This window comes from Amblyomma maculatum, chromosome 1 (assembly GCF_055883805.1).
Source record: "Amblyomma maculatum isolate TAMU_Amacu chromosome 1, ASM5588380v1, whole genome shotgun sequence".
Lineage (NCBI taxonomy): Eukaryota > Metazoa > Arthropoda > Arachnida > Ixodida > Ixodidae > Amblyomma > Amblyomma maculatum.
Genome location: NC_139344.1, coordinates 305,813,279 through 305,837,039, shown reverse-complemented (window position 1 = coordinate 305,837,039; position 23,761 = coordinate 305,813,279). Strand labels below are relative to the sequence as shown.

Genomic DNA, 23,761 nt, shown 5'->3' with positions numbered 1-23,761 from the left:
GCTTTCAAGCGCGCGTCCCGCGCCACCGAGACGCGCGGAGCAGACACTAGGCAGGCAAATACACACGAAAACAATAACTTCGAAGCTAAGAGGAGCGAGTTAATAGTCAAAATATTTACAGGAACGATGAGAAAAAATGCAGTAGGAATTGAGCTATAATATTTTGTAGAGGCATAGTCGGGACATTGAAGACTTCAAAACAGCAATTTTTGAAAATTGCCATTTTTGACCATTTTTCGCGATTTTAAGACCCGCGTCCCCCCTTAAAACTATTTATTGAGCTTAAAATTTAAAAAAATCAAGAATGGTGGATTGCCGTTTCTTTCGCTCGCTGGAAAGCACCACGCTTTTCTCAATAGCCTGGAAGACCACATGGGTGTTGGTGTCGCTTTGAGGTGCAACGTTCCTGTGGAGGAGGTCCAGAGCCGTGGTGACTTCTCCAAAGCTCAGTTCTGTCAACTCCTTGGAATCGTACAGCTCGTGCTCCTCGTTCTTGTAGTCAGTGCCTTCACTTGTGACCGAATTCACAACAATCTCTGCAATGCTCTGGCATTCTGATGTCACGATGGCAGTATCCAAGGTGACATAGTCATCACATGCGACTCCAGTGGCACCAGCTCATTCATAGCTCTCCATGTTTTAGCAGCAGCGCAAAAGGACAGAGACGAGTGGAAGGAGGTACACAACGACGGCGCTGAACTTACAACTGTCTTTATTAGGAAAAAAACACAGATCAATATATACTCTTACTCAATCAGCGCACATGCGCAAAGTCAAAAAACATGCGTCAAACCCAGACATCACATCACATCACATCACATCACATCACTTTATTTTCCTTAAAGACCCCTTGCGGGGTGTTACATAAGGGGTGGGTTTTTATGAAGTACAGGTGTTCAAAGCAGTCATGAATATTCCAGGGCAGGTGATGGCAGCGATATCGTGGGGAAGGCCGTTCCAGTCAGCTGCTACTCGGCAAAAAAATGAATTAGAGAAAACAGTGGTACGGGCACGTGGGTGCAAAACTTGAAGAGGGTGACTGATGCGATGGGATCTGCGCGGCGGGGGTGCGCAGATGTAGGGTTCTTGTCTGAGTGGCGAATAAAAAAACTTGTAAAATAAGACGAGACTGGCAGTGCGACGGCGAGCAGAAAGATTAGATAGACCTGATTGCAATTTTAGAGATGATATGCTAACGTCGTATGAATACGAGGAATGAATGAATCTGGTGGCCCTGTTCTGCATAGCTTCGAGGGCGTTTGTTAGATATGCTTGGTGAGGGTTCCAGATGGCCGATGCGAATTCCAGTTTAGTTCTGATAAGTGAAATGTATGCTTGTAGTCTTACATGTTGAGGGGCATCCCGCAGGTGACGTTTCAAGAAGCCAAGTGTTTTATTAGCTGATGATATCAGGTTAGTCACATGCAGACGCCAGGATAAATCGTTAGAAATGGTGATACCTAAGTATTTGTACGACTGGACGAGGTCGACAGAGGAGTTAGAAATACTTATCAGACGTACTTATCAGGATAAAATCACTTTCAAATCGACATGCGTGTGCAATGAGCCTTTAACCTTTGTGAAGTAGGCTCATTTCTCTGGCTGATTAAGACACGGATGGTGTGCTGACACACCCGTCTGTTTTTCTGATATGGAAAGCCTCAGCCAGCTCTCTTGTGCGCCGGTCATTATGCGCAAACAACGCTTCTGTATCTACAAAAAATGGAACACATTTACATGAAAAGCAATGTTTGGCTAGCTTTGTGGCTTGTTTGTCGAATGCATTACAATGCTCCGTGAGCCTAACGTTGATACATCGGCCAGTTTGGCCGATGTACGTTCGGCCACATGAGAGCGGTATTTGGTACACAACACCCATTTGACACGGAACGTACCTACTCAAATGATTAATATTACACTTATGTCCTTTGCGTCCTTCACTCTTCCTTTGAACGGCAGCCCCCAATTTTTCTAGTTTGTTAGGGGCTGAAAATAACACATACACTCCGTGCTTAGCTTCCACTTTCTTTAACCTGTGTCATAAGGCATGCACATATGGCATAACCGCCACCTTCTTGCGTTCTCTAGGAACCTTTTGCAGCTCCGAACCGTGTTCTGAATATTTTAACATTCGGATAACTTTGTCTGCACAAGATACTAGAACGGTGTCAGGGTACCCCGCATCCTTACACCTCTTAATCTGAGTGGCGACACTAGTGCTCATTTGATGAGGGCAAGACTTTTGAACTGCCATCCTTAAACAACTATTGACTATAGCGGTTTTCACAAGCTTAGAGTGAAAGGATTTATAATTCAGCAAGGGCTTCTCACTTCTGGGAGAATACTGCCAACAGATATGGTTCGGCTGAAACGTCAATTTTAAATCAAGAAACTGAAGAACACCTCCCTGAGGAATTTCGTGCGTGAATTTCAGTCCCGACCCATTTCTTGTGAACACTTCGAGAACTCGTGTCACATCCTCAGGTTCCAGGGACCTTCCAACCACAAGGAAATCGTCCACATAGCGGAAAATGCGGGATACAGTTCCATCTAGATCAGTCTCTATTTTCTTGTCAGCCTGGCTTAGGAAAATGTTGCTTAGGATAGGGGCTACTTTTGCGCCTATGCACACCCCCGATTTCTGCATAAAAATCTTACCTTCCCACATAACATAGGTATTATCGAGATAAAAAGACAGCAATTCCAAGAATGATTCCGTTGAAATTCCACAGTTATTTTGAAACAAGCATTCGTCACTGTGTTGTGTAATGCATTGTCGCACATACCGCATCAGTTGGCTATGTGGAAGTGAATAATACAAATCAACTACGTCCACACTAAACCCGGTGTGAGGAACAGATTTGTTGTCCATTAGAAATCTTGTCACTGCTTCCGAGTTAGGTACCTGGAAGGGGTCGGCTACTTGTAATGAAGACAAATGTTTTGAAAGGTATGAAGACACAACGAACTGCCAAGTGTAGTGCTCCGAAACAATAGCTCTGAACGGAATATTGGGCTTATGTGTTTTAGCTGAAAAGAAAATTTCCAGAACAGAGGCCTCAGCATCTTTAACTTTCTTAGCCAGTCCTTCGAGGTTTAGCTTTTGCAGTAAACCTACAGCCCTCTGCTTGCATATCATTGGGTTTCTTCTAACACTTTTAAAATTCTTTATGACCGCTTCACGTGCTTTACCAGCAAACTGATCTTCAGAAAGTACGACAAAAAATCCTGTAGAAGAACGGAAGTTTGGGCTAGTTGGTGATCATCATTCATATCCTCAGCTAGCTCTTGATTACAAGCCGACTCTTCAGCCTCCGTAGCAGTTTTCATTTCCCCATCTATGCGGAAGCCACACAGAGTGAAGCAGTGCTGTGCAGTTTGACGCGCTCACTGCAGTCCACGCTGAAGCAACGTAGTGCATAGCGTCAAGTACTGAAATAGCCCTTAGGTTGCTGTCCGCGATCAATATGCGCGAGACAGCGTTTCATAATGCATTTCCTACAGGCATGCTTTAGGTTCTTTATGATGCCAACATTCAATGGCTGTAAATGGCTTGTAGTATTAGGTGGGAAGAACACAAGCTTCACATTCCGAAGAAACGGCGGATCTTTCAGGTGGGAAGCACAGTTGTCCAGGAAAAGAACATTTCTGCACTGGGAACCCATCTTGTTATCAAAGTACCGAAGAAATTCCTCGAACAAAGAAACAACTGTCTCTTTTGTCGTGACATGGCAGCAGGCGAGTGTTCTTCAAGCACCATGGGTTCTGATATTTTCTAATTAATCATGGCTTTAGCTTGTCTGAGCCGTCGATGTTACAACAAAGAAGCACCGTCAATTGGTCTTGCTGCATTTGCCTCCATGGCATGCTTTGCCTTTCAGTCTTTATGACTGATGGCTGCACCCGGAAGAAAAAGCCCGTTTCGTCAGCGATATAAATGTCACGAGGCTCGTACCTCTCAATTGTAGCCGATAGTTAACGTTCCAATGGTCGACTGTTTCTAAGTGGACACTTGCTGCTTCTCCGCTTATCGTCTTATAAGTGATGCCGTGCCTCTTTTGAAAACAGTCGATCCAGCTGTTCGACACCGCAAAGTCTGTGATGCCCAGTCTGTCTGCTATGTCGCACAAAACCCAAGCAGCGAAATGTTTCGTCGAGCGCATCGTCTTGAGAAAGGGCGCTCCAGCACTTATAACAGATCAAGGCGTCGCTTTCACTGCCACGCTGTTGGAATAATTCATACAGCTGACTAGCACTACTCATTGCAAATCCACAGCCTATCATACACACGAATGGCTTGAATAATGTTCGCAACCGCCTTCTCACTCAGAATGCTCCCATCGAAGTTGACACTGGCAACGTGAGCTTGCTTAAACTAGGTGGGAAGAACCTTGTCGAGGTTTGCAGACTAGGCGCCACAAGCCTGCTTACCATTTCGGGCCGAAAAGTGCGGCATTCCTTTCTATTTCGGCACGCTCGAGATGATGCTGTTGAGCGTAGAGGGTGGCAGGCCAAAGTGTTTTGCAACACCCACTCTATTCCGCGCTGGCTGCCTGTCGACTGCGTTCAGGATGGCTAGCTTTTCCTCAAGGGGAAGCACCTTCCACTTGCGCAACGCCATGGAAGCACGACAAAGACGTTACTTTGACGGTTTGACTGGTTCGGCGATGGAGGAGAAAAAAGTGAGTTCGAGGCTATGGTTGCATAACGAGTTGATGGTATGGCCATCTAGTGCCTGCCTCTCCAACTCGTGTGCGGCTTCTTGCCACCAGTGCCATAGCCAAGCCTGGCCAAGACTCGTCAAAAGCCAAAATGGCGGCTGACGCGCGTTGCTCGGGTGCATGGTGGAAGAAAAAAAGGTGCTCCGACGGCGCGGTCGCGCTGTAGCGAGCGTGCGGCTGCTTAGTGTGACTGGAAGAGAGAGCAGCCTCTAGGGGCAGCACGTGTTCTGGGGGCCATCCTCTCCGCTGGTTCTGCTAGTGTGCCTATGAAGCACCGGCGCGCGCGCGCGCTGATAATTTCGCAGATAAATCAGCATTAAAAGGCCCCAACCCTTAGATATTTATTTTGCGATATTTACACCCCAACTTCTGAGCACATAGAAACTTTGGTAACGCTGACTAAACAAATAACTCCATTTCCGAGCAAACAGAGACGTGTCGTCTGCTCGAGCAGACGACACGCTGCGCTCACCACTCCGGAGCACGCACCGGGAGCGCTTCTAGCAGATTGTTGGCACGTCTGGCTAATTAAAGAGAAGCTCCATGACATGATGCCGCCGGTGTAATACCTCTTGGGTAGCTGTTCAACGCATGTGAAATGAAGGTTCGCTGTTTATCCGCCCCTTGTTCGCATCGCAACCAGACGCCGAATTACATGGCGGTGAAGGAAGCAAGATCAAAGCGCTGTCGGGGAGGTTTGAGCGCCCGCTTCACCCTCGCGGGCGCGACAACCGTTGCCACATGAGAAACTGCACTGCACCAGATGGTATCAGAATGAACGTGGCGCTCCAGTGGCAAAGTGAAGTATAGAAACACAAAAAAAGCAAAGCTATCTGTAGCCGGATGCGCGTGTCTGTCTCAGACGATGGCATCCACATGGTCAGATTGGGGCTTTTGCCGCGCGGTCGATCTGTGGTTCATGCTTCATGCAGGCATGGACTGCATGAAAGAAACAGAGAAACTGTGCACAGGAATGAATGTAATGTACGTCGTCGAATGATTAAAATAAGTGATTTCAGCCAAGAAACATCCTGTTTTAATGAGGCACTGCTCAATGACCTTCTTCATTTCACTAATAATATTTGGAATACGTTGCTTGCTCATTGAGGTTTATCGTATTTTTGCGCAATCCGTGTTTTGGTGAAGGTAAGGCTCAAAAAACATCTCTGTGCTGCCCGATGCCACAAGCGCATCAGGAACACCATGCATACAAATTTCCGAATCTTTCATTACGGTGTCTGCCAGCTAATTTGCAACACCAGGACATAAATGACAAATGCAATATTATGCCACAGTTGAAAAACAGTGTGCGATTCACAAATGTCATAGAATCTTGAATCCTGCATCGTGCGCTGCGACTTGCGCAAGGGTGCTATTGGAGTGGCCGTAATTACTAGCGCAACGAAATTATGCAATATGTTTTAATCAAAGGAGAATAGGTGGAAAAAGTTTAAGAAATATAAGAAAAATTATTTTTCTTCAGAAATTTTCATTGTTCGCTGTTTTCTTGAAATTAGCGCAATCGTACGTCTGTATATTAAAACGTTATATAAATATAAGCTTTCACTGTTTGATAGATAAATGTGCTGAGAACAGTGTGGAAGTATTGCTGCTCTACCACAAACATTTTTTGAGACAAAGGCCTGCAAAATAGGCAAAATTTCATTTCCTGGGCCGATTTCGCCCTGCCGCGGTGGTGCAGTGGTTAAGATGCCTGACTACTGTGCCGGAGCACCCTGTTTCGATCCCGACCGCCGGCGGCTGCATTTCGATGGAGGCGAAAAGAAGAGGCATCCGTGTGCTGTGCGATGTCAGTGCACGTTAAAGATACCAGGGTGGTCGAAATTACTCCTTAGCCGTCCACTGCGGCACCTTTTTCTCTCTTTCCGGTTTCATTCCCACACTCCTCCCTTCCCTAAAAGCGCGGGTCAGGTGTGTCAGAAAACTAGGTGTTTCTTATAAATTTGCTGGACAGGAGTAGCCGGAACCGCTATGCAGCACCAACCTACGGCGGCACCAACCTAATCACTACGGTGTGCCTGGCCATATTCTTCGCAATTGCCCATACCGGAGAATAGATTTAAGAGGATTTCCACCAAACGCGACTCGACTCCGCTATGGCGAACTACCACAGGAGATTGAGGAATACCTGGCTGCTCACGAGATGCACCCGACGTCACCGCAACGGCAGTTGCGATCGTTATCCCCGAGGCATTTTGCTTCACCCAGTTGATACTCCTCTGGGCAATTCAAAGGCATGTCCCCTCGCCGGGAGAACTAGACACGACGACCTCTGGGGGTGAGGCTGCCGCTACAGCTCAGATTAAACAGCCTCCACCTGACGATTTAACGCGAATGCCCGAGTGGCGATGACCCGATCCGACGAACTTACCAACGTGCTGCAAACGCATTGTTTCCGGGGAAATTTTTGTAAGCGCCGACAGTTGTGATGTGACCGCACTTGCGTATACCGGCGCCGATTTTTCCGTCATGAGCAGCCAGCTAGCCACGGCACTCCGTAAGGTTCTGACGCCTTGGTCTGGGCCAATGATACGCACCGCCAGTGGCCATGTGATGACGCCGATTGGCATGTGCACTTGCCGCAGAGAGATCTGAGGTTTTAATTTCACTGGCACCTTTGGCGTATTACAAGAGTGCTGCAAAGATTGTCGTCATGGATTGTCTTCAAGAGTATAGCGCTGTTATAGACCTTCGGAAGCAGCTCATGGTATCATTTTCAACCAAGCGAGCCGTTGATCAAAGCAGAAAGCTGGGCTAGTTGGTGTGTCATCATAAATAAAAAGACTAGCGCAAATAACATAGACACAGACATAGCGCTCGTCCTGTCTACTCCTATGTCTGTGTCTGTGTTACTTGCGCTAGTCTTTTTATTTATGAGCCGTTCATAGCAACACGAACTTCCGGAAAACAACATTGCATGTCTGTGACGACCACGTAATGATCCCTCCGCGTGCGAGCAAGTTCGTCGCAGTTGAATGTGGTCACAGCACGGGCACGCGTGGCATTGCTGAAGTGGACACCTCACTGTTTCTCACTCGACAAGTTTGTGTAGCTCGGGGCCTTGTCGAATTTGTCTGTAAGCAAGCCGAAGTGCTAGTGACAAACTTCATGTGTGAACCCCAACATTTGACGGCGAACACGACAGTCGCTTATTTTGAATAACTTGGGGAATGTACAGGTTAGTGTGCTTTATCCAACACTCCAGACCTCGACAATGCGACGTCTACAGCCATTCAGACCGATGTGAACCCGCACCTCTTGGCCAATTAGAAACTCTGCATAGAGAATCTTAATTTGTTCTGCAATTGTTTTGCATCAACCTTCAAGGTCCAACAGACACCACTAAGGAAGTACTGAATTATAGTTGCCAACGACTAACGTCCACTATATCAGTGTCCTTACCGGGTGTCTTCAAAAGAATGCGACGCCATCTGCCGCCAAGTAACAGAAATGCTCCAGGACAACGTTATCCAACCGTCGACTAGCCCCTGGGCTTCGCCTGTTGTCCTCGTTACGAAGAAGGAGGGAACCTTGAGATTCTGCTTGGATTAGAGTTGCCTCAACGTCACGAAAAAAGATGTGCAGCCCCTGCCGTGCATTGACGACTCCCTCAATCGCCTTCGCCATGCCACTCACTTTTTGTCACTTTACCTCCGCAGTGGCTATTGGCAAATAGAAGTTGATGAGCGAGCAGACCGTGAGAAAACCGCTTTTATTACGCCAGATGGTTTGCGAGTTTAAAGTGCTCCCGTTTGGCCTGTGCTCGGCCCCTGCCTCATTTCAACGAATGATGGACACCATACTCTCTGGCCTGAAGCGGCAGTCATGCTTCATATATCTCGACATGTTGTGATTTTCTCGGACACATTCGACGAGCACCTGAAACGTTTGCACGCTGTTTTCGAGGCCATCTGATCTGCTGGTCTTTCTGGCGACCTTGCTTTTAATGAGCTGAAATTTCTCGGCCACATTATCAGCGCTCGAGGTGTTAGCCCAGACCCAGAAAAGACGGTCACCGTAGCTTCATTCTCCAAACCAATGGATAAATGAAGCTTGCGTCGATTTCCTGGCCTCTGCGCATACTATCGTCGCTTTGTTCACAATTTCTCCAAGATAGTTGAGCCTCTGACCCGCCTGACAAATGACGCTGAACCGTTCTTTTGGGGCCCCGACCAGGAAAAAGCCTTCACAGAACTCAAGTCCCATCTCCATTGTACGCCTATAATTGGCCATTTCAACGAAGAGGCCAACACAGAACTGCACACCGTTGCCAGTAACGTTGGCCTCGGTGCGGTCCTTGTTCAGTGGCAGAATGGTGCGGAACGTGTCATTGCTTATGCCAGTCGCACTTTGTCCCGTTCCGATGTTAATTATTCGACTATGGAAAAAGAGTGCCTCATTGTGTGGGCAGCCATGAAATTTCGTCCGTACTTGTACGGCCGCCCGTTTCGCGTCGTGAGAGGCCATCACTCGCTGTGTTGGCTGGCAAACCTGGAAGATCCATCGGGTCGGCTTGCTCGATGGAGCCTTCAGTTGCAAGAATTTGACGTTACTACCGTGCAGAAATCCGGCCAGAAACACAGTGATGCTGATTGTCTCTCCCGCGCTCCTATTCCTTGCCACACGGATGGTTTCGACGACGATTCTGCTTTCCTCGGTGTTATCACGCCGTCCACCTTAGCCCGAAAGCAGCGGGTCGACTCTGAACTTCTGCCCATCATCGAATACCTTGAAGGAACCGTGTCATCTCCTCCTCAGCTCTTCAGGCACGGACTATCGTCATTTTGCTTGCGCGATGGTGTGCTCTTCAAGAACTATGGTCCAACAGAAACTGCTTATCTGCTCGTAGTACCCACAACGCTTCATGAAGAAGTTCTTCGTGCGTGCCATGACGACCTTTCTTCCGGCCACCTTTGTTTTTCTCGCACATTAGCACGGATACGCTGAAAGTATTACTGGCCAAGGCTAGCTGCTGTTGTGCACCGCTACGTCCGTACCTGCCGTGAGGGCCAGCAGCGGAATACACCGCCCATTAAACCAGCTGGGCTCCTGCAGCCTATCAATCCCCCAAAATTCCCATTTCAACAGGTCGGCATGGACTTACTTGGCCCATTTCCGGAATCCTCCATGGGTAACAGGTATATAGCGGTTACTACTGACTACCTCGGCCGCTACTGTGAGACCAAGGCCATTCCCTGTGGTACCGCAGCCGAAGTTGTCCATTTTTCATTCATAACATTGTGCTTTGTCACGGTGCCTCAACAGTCGTCTTAACTGACAGGGGAACCTCGTTTACGTCGGCACTCACGAGCGAGGTCCTTCGACTCAGTGGCAGCACCCACCGCAAGACAACAGCCTACCATCCTCGAACTAATGGACTGAGCGGCTTAACAGGACAATAGAGGCTTTACAAAAGTTAGCACCATCTAGTGAAAGAGACAGAAACTGTGTGCGGTGGCCATGGTTTGTTCAGTCCGTCCGTGCCTCCCATCGAGTACGCTGTCAATGTGCGCCTTCATGGAACCCGTGCTTGCATCGCAAAGTGCACTGGAATGATCACAAGCGATTGTTACATTTTTTAACATCACAGCATGTTGCTGCTAGCACCAAGCTCTATTCGGAATGATGCCAGCATGTTGCTGCGTACCCTTCTGCAGCAAGCGCACCGTCGTAGATGCGCATGGAAACAAGGTATACGCGTGTATGCGACCGCTCGTTTGCAACTCTAATCTGCTTTACAAGTGTCACTAGCATCATGTAAAGCATTACTGCATATCCCTCTGACTGGGAGCTAGCTCACAGAACGTGCTATCACCTAAAACAGCAATGTTGTTTTGTGTGCTATGGAGCCTTGTTAACTTGAAGGATAAGCTTTTGCTTCGATGGAGGACACGGGAGAAGGAGCAATGCATGTATAACGAACGCTATAGTTCAAATACGTTCGTTGAAAACTTTTGTACATAGGTTGCATTTGCCATTATGTATTTGATTTAAGACAAGGACATGATTACCGAAACTACTTTTCACAGTTGTAGGATATGGCAGTGCTTGGTGCAGAGAGCAATACGGCTGTCTAGTTTCCCGAGGTGCGTGTTTCACGCTGCAAAAGCGGCTGCCAAACCCGCGGCGTCTAGTAAAGCAGGAAAAGATGAATGCTCACGTCCAGCTCGTTTCGAAAGATGTTATCACGTGATAATGCATGCGAAGTCCAGTTCGCGTCCAGAGCGCGCAGCTCAGGTTTGCATTCTGTGCCTTTATACCTGCCAGCGCGGCCGATAAAATAATGAAGCGTGCGCTTCACTTTTGTGTGTTTTGTCGAGTCACCCGATGGTTCGCTAATTGACACCCACCTGCAGTTCAGTTGATTTTGTAAATATGCCGATTTCTTGTTTATTCCCTCTGTCAGGTAGTAGAAATTCGAAGCCTTAACCTCATATGAAAGCGCTGTCTCGGAGGAAGAGGAACTCGGCTGAAACGAAAAGAAATTTCAAGAGTCAACTCACATTACTGCGAAGTGTCTGTGCTTGGTGCAACTGGCTGTGCTCATAAAGTCAGATTTATATTATATAATACTTTTATAAAAAAGGTTAGGAGGACACTTAAGCTCCGTCATTAAGGGTATGACGCGATAGCGCCTCTCTCTCACACACACACACACACTCAATGTTTTCTTTCTTCACGTTTTAAATTTTTAGCTTTTATTTATTTTATATTTCTATCATTTGTTTCGTTACTTTATTTAATGTTTTATATTTTTATACACCAATATCAGGGTCAGCAACAATCTCCTTTTTATTCTGAGAAATTTGACACCTTTGGACGCATTCTTCAATTATTTCAATTAATCAATTACACATTCTAAATTTTCTTCAATAGCATCACCAAGCACTGGTTTTTTATTCTGAGCATTTTAACACCTTTAAACCCTCAATTTCTAATTTTTTCTTTTTTTCGTTGCTTTATTTCATCAGTTGATCAATTACAAATATTTTATTAACTCATCATCGCCTATCACACACCAATCAATCTTCACTCACTGGAAGCAGAAATTAGCATGACATTTTTTTTTTATGCAGCCCGATTATTTCTGAGACCCGGCACTACTGCGTCGACGGCATAGGCAGGAAAGTGCAAAGCGCCATTCCATCTTACGTCAAATTACGCACGATTCTTTCATCTCAAAATAAATTGCATCCTCGCTCATTTCACCAACAAGTATCAGTGGGATGAGCGACGGTGATGCGCAAACCAAGCAAACAAACTGGCAATCGTCTCTCATAGTCGTTCAAGTAAATAGCAAAGGCACACAGACAAAAAAAAAAACTCTGCACATTACAAAACTCTGGATACTGTACCTGGATAGGGATGACGCTGCGCAGATCGACGAGGGGCCCATGCACGACTCGTAGAGCAGTTTGTAACTGCGCTCGGCAGCGCTGCCGGTGGGCCCCGCTACGCCTCGGCTGTCAAAATACACTTCTTGGCATCGCTAACAGACACTGCCAGGGACAGAAGAGAGGTCCAAGCACAGCACACTAGGTTACAACGTGAAAAGCGTGGACAGAACGGTGGGCGCTGACGTACGGATATGAAGCAAACCAAAGCGAACGGATGGAGTGATCAAAATATGGCTGCCAGCGCGGGTATAGTGCTCTAGAAGATTGGGCAGTGTGTCGACCGCGCCGCGAAATGCATGGGAGCAGGGGGCCGCTTTTGCGATGACGGAGGCGCCGCAGCACAGAGGGCGCCACCAGCAACTGGTGTGTCAGCCGTCCGGGCGCCCGCGTATGCGCGCTGTGCAGCAGGGTGGATACCGCGCGCACTGTACGTTCTTGTTTGCTTGTGCGTCGTGTCGAGCTGTTCGCGACAAGATTTTATAAATATGCCGGTTAATGGGGCTCAGTACTGTTAGCAATCACCTAATTAATTTTCCCTTTTGTCCGTCGGCAACACATCGCGGAAACAACATGACAGGAGCTGGGCTCCGAAGAAAACAGCTTGGAGAGGGCGTACAAATTCAGACTTGCACACCACGTTTCACTCGCCGTACAGCTTGCTTTAGCATTCCTGAAGCACCTAATTGACGTCCAGAAATGCACTCGTTTTGAAAAGAGGGCAGTGTGGAGACAGGATGTATGAAGAAGTCAAACATGCAACATGTGCATTCGAGCGCTGACTAAAGCTGGCCACAGTAACCCCATTATCAAAACAGTCAAAAATGGTATATTCCGTGGTTTCACGCACAGACTATGCCGACTACAGTAAGTTACCTGAAGCCACAAGAAAAGTCGGCATTCAGTTCGAATGAATTAAATATGGACTACCCCGCATAGAAGTAGAGACATGAAAAACGAGCGACACTACACCAGGTAAACGGCTACTAAATAACTAAATAAGACATTTAATCTCAAGCATTATAGTTTGACAATGACCTAATTGTACCAGAAAATGTTTTCATTCTAGGTAGTTTTTATTCTGCGTGCTTCAAGCAACCGGTAATATGTAAGTCATTGACCCCAGAAGATCGGTCTAGTCCTGTTTTGGTGCACATATAAAGTAAAAAAAAAAAAAAAGAATAGCTTTGAAAAAAAAAGAACGATGGAAAATAGAGGACGCAGAGGCTAGCGAAAGAGAGGTTGTGAGGCCGGCACGGTCTTTCGTCACGAACAAAAACTGCGCCATAGACTCCAAGCTATAGTCGCAATTTACCCAAAAATTTGCCTCGGGTGTACGATCCTTTTGGACTCCTTTGCATTTCAGATTTTGCAACCTGCATCTAAAATGTGGAGGTTCAAAAATTTTACCTACTTAGAGCACCAGAAAGCTCACACTTGAAGTAATGAAATTTCATGTGTTTTTGCGGCTTCGCTCTTTGCGAAGTAAGCGAACCACGACAAGAGTTCTCAAAGGGAAAATAATTGAATTCCCTTGGAAGTATTCCACGTGTAATATCAACCTTGTTAACAATTATAGCCTGATTAGTTCTGCAAATAGTACCCGCGGCAAATAGCCCGATTATAGTCCGGCAAGCAGTAGTTGGCGTGTGTATCCAGTCGATTACTCACATTTCATACCACATACTCAAAGAATAAACACGCATTAGTGTCCGCATCTGAATTCGGCCTTATATTAATTGCATGTGCATTTGGCGCCCGTCCCCATTTTCGCATTTTTCGTTTTCTTGCGGTGCGCGCCAAGAACTGCATCATATCTTACATTGTTAGTTGGGGGTGAATGCCGTTAGCACTCAGACCAGGAAACGCTGGGATGTGTCGAAGGATATTCGTCAACCTGTGCCATTCTGTTTTTTTCCGTGTCCTCCCCTCCCCCTTCCCTCATGGGTTTCAATTATCGCATGCTGTACACAATTCGAGGTGTTCCCAAAAAGGTGAACAATTTTCCTCTTGGTTTGAGTGACTCATTATCACACTGATGTGTTTGTGCCCTCCCATGCACGTCGTCACCTGTTCAGAGCTATTGGCACCTCAGCGTCTTTTGTGATTATCTGGAGGCAGGCATCTCAGCTCGAGGCAATTACCATGCATGCATCGTCGCCTTCAAGTTGGCAGTGCATGGTTGGTGCGGCGACACGCCAGATCCGGGGTCACATTTGCAGGGAGGGGGGGGGGGGGGGGGGAGAGAAAAGAACCACTGCGGAGAGGAAGGGAACCTATGTATGGAGTAAGAATTCATTTTTTTTTTTAATTTTTCTTTGTTTTCTGCCCTGGGCTCAAGGCTCTGCCCAACCTCACTCAGGGGCAGTATGAGAAGTATGATTGGCTTCTTTGAAGCTTGTGGCGGGTCTCATGGGTTGACCACCCCAACCTTTTCATTTCCAAGAAAAAGTGGGAGTAGTTGAGAGCCTAACTAGGCCAAAGGCGGTCTAGTGAAAGGCTAGTTGTTGAGCCTTGCTGGCGCAAGGGCTGTTGCGTTGGAATGCAGAGCTGGCTGTACTCTAGGTGGTCGGCTAGTCTGACCGCGGTTTTTCTGACCATCTCGAAGTTGTGAATACTCTGTTTCAGTAGTTGTATAAGGTCTTGGATTTTCCTTCAAAAGAGTCTCCTGCCTGCTTTTTTCACTGCCAACCACTACCACTGTGCACGACTTTGCTCTATGCATAGTTTCTTGCTAACAAAAGAAGACAAACTTGTGTCCCGTGATGAGCTTACATGCAATCACCTTTTAATGTCATGCCCCACTACTACTACTTACGAAAAAGTTTTTACTATGAACACATTTACGCAGCATAGCTTGTAGGTGAACAAGCACACTCTTGGTCAAAGGTACGACGCATGGGGCGGACACGTGCACAGGCTAGGGGCGTAGTGGGTTTCTGGCAAGGCATGCACATGTGAGAAGTCAGTGCAAATAAATGGGATGTTGAGATTTTATGTTAGTTGAACTTGTCTTGGAGTTTCCTCCAAAAGTCTCCTACCTGCTCTTTTCACTGCTAGCTACTACCACTGTGCATGACTTTGCTCTATGCATAGTTTCTTGCTAACAAAAGAAGACAAACTTGTGTCCTGTGATGAGCTTACATGCAATCACCTTTTAATGTCATGCCCCACTACTACTACTTACGAAAAAGTTTTTACTATGAACACATTTACGCAGCATAGCTTGTAGGTGAACAAGCACACTCTTGGTCAAAGGTACGACGCATGGGGCGGACACGTGCACAGGCTAGGGGCGTAGTGGGTTTCTGGCAAGGCATGCACATGTGAGAAGTCAGTGCAAATAAATGGGATGTTGAGATTTTATGTTAGTTGAACTTGTCTTGGAGTTTCCTCCAAAAGTCTCCTACCTGCTCTTTTCACTGCTAGCTACTACCACTGTGCATGACTTTGCTCTATGCATAGTTTCTTGCTAACAAAAGAAGACAAACTTGTGTCCTGTGATGAGCTTACATGCAATCACCTTTTAATGTCATGCCCCACTACTACTACTTACGAAAAAGTTTTTACTATGAACACATTTACGCAGCATAGCTTGTAGGTGAACAAGCACACTCTTGGTCAAAGGTACGACGCATGGGGCGGACACGTGCACAGGCTAGGGGCGTAGTGGGTTTCTGGCAAGGCATGCACATGTGAGAAGTCAGTGCAAATAAATGGGATGTTGAGATTTTATGTTAGTTGAACTTGTCTTGGAGTTTCCTCCAAAAGTCTCCTACCTGCTCTTTTCACTGCTAGCTACTACCACTGTGCATGACTTTGCTCTATGCATAGTTTCTTGCTAACAAAAGAAGACAAACTTGTGTCCCGTGATGAGCTTACATGCAATCACCTTTTAATGTCATGCCCCACTACTACTACTTACGAAAAAGTTTTTACTATGAACACATTTACGCAGCATAGCTTGTAGGTGAACAAGCACACTCTTGGTCAAAGGTACGACGCATGGGGCGGACACGTGCACAGGCTAGGGGCGTAGTGGGTTTCTGGCAAGGCATGCACATGTGAGAAGTCAGTGCAAATAAATGGGATGTTGAGATTTTATGTTAGTTGAACTTGTCTTGGAGTTTCCTCCAAAAGTCTCCTACCTGCTCTTTTCACTGCTAGCTACTACCACTGTGCATGACTTTGCTCTATGCATAGTTTCTTGCTAACAAAAGAAGACAAACTTGTGTCCCGTGATGAGCTTACATGCAATCACCTTTTAATGTCATGCCCCACTACTACTACTTACGAAAAAGTTTTTACTATGAACACATTTACGCAGCATAGCTTGTAGGTGAACAAGCACACTCTTGGTCAAAGGTACGACGCATGGGGCGGACACGTGCACAGGCTAGGGGCGTAGTGGGTTTCTGGCAAGGCATGCACATGTGAGAAGTCAGTGCAAATAAATGGGATGTTGAGATTTTATGTTAGTTGAACTTGTCTTGGAGTTTCCTCCAAAAGTCTCCTACCTGCTCTTTTCACTGCTAGCTACTACCACTGTGCATGACTTTGCTCTATGCATAGTTTCTTGCTAACAAAAGAAGACAAACTTGTGTCCTGTGATGAGCTTACATGCAATCACCTTTTAATGTCATGCCCCACTACTACTACTTACGAAAAAGTTTTTACTATGAACACATTTACGCAGCATAGCTTGTAGGTGAACAAGCACACTCTTGGTCAAAGGTACGACGCATGGGGCGGACACGTGCACAGGCTAGGGGCGTAGTGGGTTTCTGGCAAGGCATGCACATGTGAGAAGTCAGTGCAAATAAATGGGATGTTGAGATTTTATGTTAGTTGAACTTGTCTTGGAGTTTCCTCCAAAAGTCTCCTACCTGCTCTTTTCACTGCTAGCTACTACCACTGTGCATGACTTTGCTCTATGCATAGTTTCTTGCTAACAAAAAAAGACAAACTTGTGTCCGGTGATGAGCTTACATGTAATCACCTTTTAATGTCATGTCACAACTAGAACTTAGGAAAGATGTTTTACTATGAACACATTATGCAGCATAGCTTGTAGGCGAACAAGCACGCTCTCGGTCAAAAGTACGATGCACACGTGAAAAGTCTGTGCAAATGAATGGGATGTTGTGATTGGTGAGAGTTGCTTAGCATAGAAATGAGCTGAGTTTTTCTGCAAAATAAACAGGGCTCAATGATGTTTATTTCTGTGTCGGCATTGCATTGTGACAAAAAGAAAGATTGGCCTCGAAGGTAAGTGTTGTTAGTAACAAGCAGAGAAAATGACTTCGGGCTAATCTTGTGCACGTTGCGCTAAAAAGAGCCATAGAAGAGTACTCCAAGAATGCCAGTTCAGGTTCACAGTCACATACTAAGTAAAGGCTGCTTGTGAGGACACTGAAGTAGTGAATGATATAGCTGCAGTATGCATGTGTGCCCATGGCACACATGTACTGCTTGCCATGTACTGCTTGCCAGCAGTGAAGATAAATTCTTCTGAATTAACGTGCAAATATGGGCCAGTTGGTTGCTGTGTATGACAACAAAATAATCACGAAATTGAGTAGTGCTGTCCTTTTTACTGTGTTCCATTTCCGGTGTTACTTCTTGCCATAAATATCTTCGCAGTAACATTTAGTTTACTAAAGAGAACATAATTTTTTTTTCTTCCATCATACTTTTGTCTTCGTCTCTCCTGCTGTAGTCATCAAAAAGCCCAGAGTCTAACATTGAGCTGCGCGTGTGGTAAACTGTGACAGAACAAAATATGCATACATAGTGTATGCATTGTGTGTGTGCCTGCACACATGCACATATTTTTACATCATCATCAACCGGACTATACCCACTGCAGGGCAAAGGCCTCTCCCATATTCCTCCAATTAATCCAGTCCTGTGCTAGCAGCATCAACTTGACCCCTGCGAACCTCTTAACCTCCTCCGCCTACCAACTTTCTGCCGTCCTTTTCGGCGCTTTTCTTCCCTTATAATCCAGTTTATTACCTTAAGCGTCTATCTGTTACCCTTTCTTCACACTACATGTCCTGCCCATGCCCACTTGTTGTTATTGATTTCCACAAGAATTTCAGTAACTTGAGTTATTTCTCTGACCCACACTGCACGTTTCCTATCTCTTAACGTTACCCCTACCACTTTTCGTTACATAGCCCTCTGCATTGTCCTCAACTTAAGTAGAACTCTTTTGGTTAGCCTCCACGTTTCAGCCCCATAGGTGAGTACAGGTAAGATGCAACTGTTGTATACTTTCCTCTTGAGCGATACCGGTAAGCTGCTAGTCATAATCTGTGAGTGCTTGCCAAATGCGCTCCATCCCAATCTTATTCTCCTTGTTATTTCCCTTTCATGGTCCGGATCTGCGGTTACTACCTGTCCTAAGTAGACAGATTTGCCTACTACTTCCAGTGCTTTGCTGCCTAACATAAACTGCTGTTCCTTCTCGAGGCTGTTGAACATTATCTTAGTCTTCTGCATATTGATTTTCATGCCTACTTTTATACTTTTCCTGTCTAGGTCATCAATCATTCTTTGCAGTTCATCCCCACAGTTACTTAGCAAGGCAGTGTCTTCAGCGAATCGTAGATTATTAAGGTATTCTCCAACTACCGTTTTTCTTAACTGCTTCCATTCCAAATCTTTGAATACTTCCTCTAAGCAAGCTGTGAATAGTACTGGGGAGATTGTGTCTCCTTGCCTAACACCTTTCTTTATGGGAATTTTGTTACTTTCTTTCTGCAGAACTATTGTTGCTATGCAGCCACTATATATATCTTCCAGCACTTTCACATACGGCTCGTCTACACCCTGATTTCTCAGTGCCTGCATGACCGCCTAGGTTTCAACTGAGTCAAATGCTTTTTCGTAATCAATGAATGCTATGTATAAGGACTGGTTATATTCAGAGTATTTTTCTATTACCCGGCTGATCGTATGGATATGATCGATAGAAGAGTGCCCTTTCCGAAAACTTACTTGATATTTTGCTTGATTGAAGTCTAAGGTTTTCCTGATTCTATTAGCGATTACCTTAGTAAATACCTTATACGTAACAGATAGTAAGCTGATTGGTCTGTAATTTTTCAAGTCCTTAGCATCCCCTTTCTGATGAATTAAAATAATGTTTGCGTTCTTGCATGGTTCCGGTATCGTCGATGACGCCAGGCATTGTGTATAGGCACCGTGCAGGAGTAACTCGCGGTGCGACGCGCGCGCCCCTCGCGCGCCCCATGCGGCGGGAAGAACAGTTTGGTAGGGAGTCGTGCGCCCAGCCGTGCAGAGGAGACGCGGCGGATCTGCTGTGCGTGGGGCGCATTCGCCGTTCGTTCTTTCAATTCGTGGCATTCTATGGTTACAAATGAATTGCTAGGTTGCAGTCATTGGATTGCTGTTGTTGCACACATTTCCACTGGCCTGATAAAATATTTTTCGCGTCACCGAATAAGCTTTACTAAGCGAAGCGATGATAAGTGCGAATAGCGAGCAGTGAGCTGGCAATCATGCCCAGGTGAGGGCACACTATACCTTCATCTGGATTAGCATCCTTTCTCAACCCGCAAAAAAATATATATATATATTTAAAGAAATTGGGCAACTCATAGGCATCAGCGCTACTGGGACCGCCGTGCGCGCCCAGTGGGCCGCGCTCATGGATGCAGTTGTTCATTGCATAATTTTTATTTATGCTGTCCTGCGGTCTATATTTCTCTGTCCACGGTAGCTTGCATAAGCACCAGTACAATGCAGAGAGTAATCAACAGGAAGGGAGCGTTTTAATGGCGCATTTACTATGTCTTGCTCATTAGTTTCGCGAATTTACCTTGGCAACTTTTTTTTTTTTTGCTTGCTTGCTTTCATTATTTTTTTCCTCCCTCTCAGCTCCTTCCTTTTTTTCTTTTCCTTCGCTGTCCGCTTCGCCCTCCTCTGTAGATGTGATTCAGGAGATGCCATTCCATACGCTTTATTCATTTAGTTGTGTTAATGATATTTCGATGTCTACGGAGCTGTTGAACCTCGAGTGATAAGCTATTTCTCATGCGATACTGCTCAATAGAGACTGTAGTAAAAAATAAGCAAACAAAATAAATGTATTTTTTTTTTACTTATTTGTGGACACTGTGAACAGACCTTGCATTCATTACATGCCATCCTGCTCCAAACAAGTTGTCGAGTGGCTGGCTGCCACCTGTTACCTTCACCTGTCAAAACTTAATTTTGTAGCAGAGGACTTGATAGTACCATCAAAGAGGCATTAAGGATCTTTGAAAAAAAATGAAAGAAAACAGCATACTAGTCGGGATGAGGCAGGACGTTCTTTCGACGAAAAAGAAAATTAAGCATGCTACAATTCTGACATGCGACAGAGGAAGACATGCATGTGTATTAGAAACTGTAGATCATTTGTGCAGTGCTGTAAGGGAGTTTCCATTCTCATAGCTGTGTCGCTGTATCAGCGACCACGTGCCATCTGCCATCCTTTCCTTTATCGCCGAGAAAAGTGGCAACCGCCTCACCAGAACATAGCTAAAGCTCTTCAAAATCTGTCTGCATAATATAAGTGCCTGCGGCATTTTCAGACCCGGGTAATCGCATTCTCGAGTTTTCAGGCTTGTCGCTTTTTTTTTTAGGCTTTTTTTCTCTTCTTCGACTACAGCTTCATTCATTCCTTTTCTTCTCCCATACTTGTTCCGTCCTTCTCGGCCGCTCGATTCCCCGCAGCTTTCTTTCTTTTTTTTTTTCTCACCCACCCCAGCTTGGGGCGTTCGAACTGGCCTTTGTGAAGCTGTACCACACTTGGGAGGAGGGGCATTCGCCACAAATGTTTTTTGTGTTTTTCTACATTTTTACCGTGTTTTTATGTCCTCCACCCTCCCACCCCCTTCGTTTTTTGCTCGCCTTTTCCAACTGCGCGCGCTTTTCCTGTCGTCTTCCGTTTCGCGTGTTTCCAGCCTAGAAATAAACGCCCAGCGGGCGGCCAGGGCTCACCCCTGTCTTTGCGTCTTGTGGCTCTCGCATTGTTTCTGCTTCGCTACGTCGCTCGAGCTGGCTGAAACTGCTACCATTTCGCTGCGCAGGCCGCCTTTTTCAAGCTCGCGTCCTGTCCAGGCGGCCGCGAGTCTCCCTATCAAACTGTTCCGGCGCTCACTCGTAGCGCTGCCTGTTCGCCACGAGTGCTGCCTCCTGGGTTTCTGCACGGTGCCTATACAGGGTGGCCAGTTTTCCTAACACGATATCCCCCATCCTTCAACAAATCTGCAGTTACCCAATCCTCTTCAGTTGCTTTACCCCTTTTCATAGTTTGTAAAGGTTTCTTAACCTCTTCCTTTGTCACTGGCAGAACGTCAGACTGTTTTTCCCTACTGCCAATCGCATTATTGTCCAGGCTACTTTGGCTACTGTACAGATCAGTATAGAACTTCTCGGCTAATTTGACTATCTTGTACATATTCGTGAGGACATTGCCCGCCTTGTACCTTGTCGCATAAATCTGATTTTTGCCTATGCCCAATTTCTTCATCACTGCTTTAAGGCTTCCCCCGTTCTTTACAGCATGCTCAATTTTCTCCATGTTATACTTCCCTATATCGGGTACTTTTGCACATATTGATTAGCTTTGATATCTCTGCCAGTTCTATCTGGTCTGTTGGGTGGGAAGCTTTTATACTTTGGCGTTTCATCATATCTTTCGTCTCCTTAAACAGCTTACCGATATCCTGTCTATCCTGCTGCCTACTTTTACAGTGCACTCAGTAATGATTTCTCTGAAATCATTGCTCATTGCTTCTAGGCTAAAGTCATCATCCTCGGTTAGAGCTGAATATCTATTCTGTAGCTAGATCCTTAACTATTCTGCCCTCCCATTCACCGCTAATTTGTTGATGTACTTCTTTCTTACTAATCTGCTTCGGTCCCTCTTGAGATTTAAACTAATTCATGACCTTACCATCCTGTCGTCACTGCATCACACTTTCCTGATTATCTCTACATCTTGCATAATGGTGGGGTTAGAACACAGTATGAAGTCAATTTCATTTTTAGTCCTCCCCGTTAGGACTTTTCCATGTCCACTTCTGGTTCTTTCATATGTTGAAGGTATTCATGATTCTTAAGTTATTGCACTCTGCAAACTCAACTAGTAACTCTCCCCTGCTATTCCTAGAACCAATGCCATAGTCACCCACTTCCTGGTCTCCTGCCTGCTTTTTTTTCTACCTTGGCATTGAAGTCGCCCATTAGCACAGCATACTGCATCTTTCCTTTCCACATTGACGATTCTACATTTTCGTAGAAGCTTTCAGCTGCTTTCAACTAGTGTGCATACAGTGAAGATTTCCTTGGAATACAGAGCAGTGGTAGGACACATGTGTGCACGTGATCCCTACTATAGTGCTTTTCTTGTGTGAAGGTGTGTATTATTCAAGTCTTGTTTGTTGTAAATAGCATGTCTCTACCTTTGTTTCGCCTGCCTAACCCTTCGTGTTTTATTTTTACTGAGTAGAGCTTAGGTAGGTTTAAGGCAGTTTCTACGGCCAACATTATATATAGTCAGAACAGTAAAAAATTGTATCATTAAAAAAAGTGCATTCTCTTGGGAACATCTGCAGGCTGGCTGAGCCTCACATTTGGCCTTGGCGAGCAGGTGTCAGTGCGTGCGTGGAGCCCCTCAGGCCGGGGCCTGCACTGCCGCATGCCAGCATTGCTGCCTGCCGCTGTCCAGCTGCGTGGACCGCGCATACGAGGAACGCCGGCCTACGCCAACCGCCGGTGCTCTGCCTTGGCCTGACCTTCCCGCATTGGTTTACATTCGTTAAGCAGTAAAGTGATCAAATACTTGTGACTTGTTTGTCTGTGTTTTGCCAGGGCACTCGCACTATGGCCAATCATCAAGTGGTCATAGCCTGCCACGGAAACCTTGTTCGTGTGCTTCACTCCCATTATTAGCCATGTATCACAGCTGCTTGAAATGTTTTAAGGCGCCTTTCTTGGCTCATGGACTGCAGAAATGTGTGCACGAACTAAGAAAAAATCTGTGTCCACTATCCCTCCAATCCCCAGTACAAATTACTACTCCACGTCTAGCGTGAGGATGATAGCAGCGACCAGCAGCCCATCGATTCTAGCACACCTAGTGGTGGGTGAGAGCAACTGCCCCACACTTCCTGTTTCGGTTTCACTGGCGCAAATTTCTAACTTCTTATGTGCCACCCAATAGATTTCAGCTTACCCGGGGTGTGTGAAAGCAACTAGCATATGCTTCTTGTTTTGGTTTCACTGGCGCAAATTGCTAACTTCTTACGCGCCCCCCAATGAATTTTAGATCATCCTGGGTGTAGAAGAAGGAAGGCACACCAGCCGTTGCTATCCGATGTTTACTGATGTCCCAACATGGCGCTCACACTGCTCCTCGAGCACCACGCTCCTTCTTCCTTTTCGTCCTTCTTAACCGTCAGGCTCAAATCTTCAATGCACTCCTGGCCCCAAGGCGACAACCACTAATGGATAGGGATGTCAAATAGGCCTAACTACCTCCCATCCTTGCCGTAAATGAATTCGGTACGAGCAGACTATCCCATCCTTACCCATTATACATTCCAC

The 23,761-nt window shown here is 46.0% G+C and overlaps 1 protein-coding gene across 1 annotated transcript in view; it reads left to right on the top strand.

Annotated features, from left to right (window-relative positions):
- LOC146206991 (nitric oxide-associated protein 1) overlaps positions 1-23,003 on the top strand; it is a 90,220-nt gene extending 67,217 nt beyond the window's left edge. The window contains exon 6 of the mRNA XM_084591656.1: positions 22,771-23,003. Coding sequence (XP_084447782.1) covers positions 22,771-22,949 — 179 coding nt within the window. The 3' untranslated portion in view covers positions 22,950-23,003. The remainder of the gene's footprint in view (positions 1-22,770) is intronic.
- Positions 23,004-23,761: the final 758 nt, after the last annotated feature.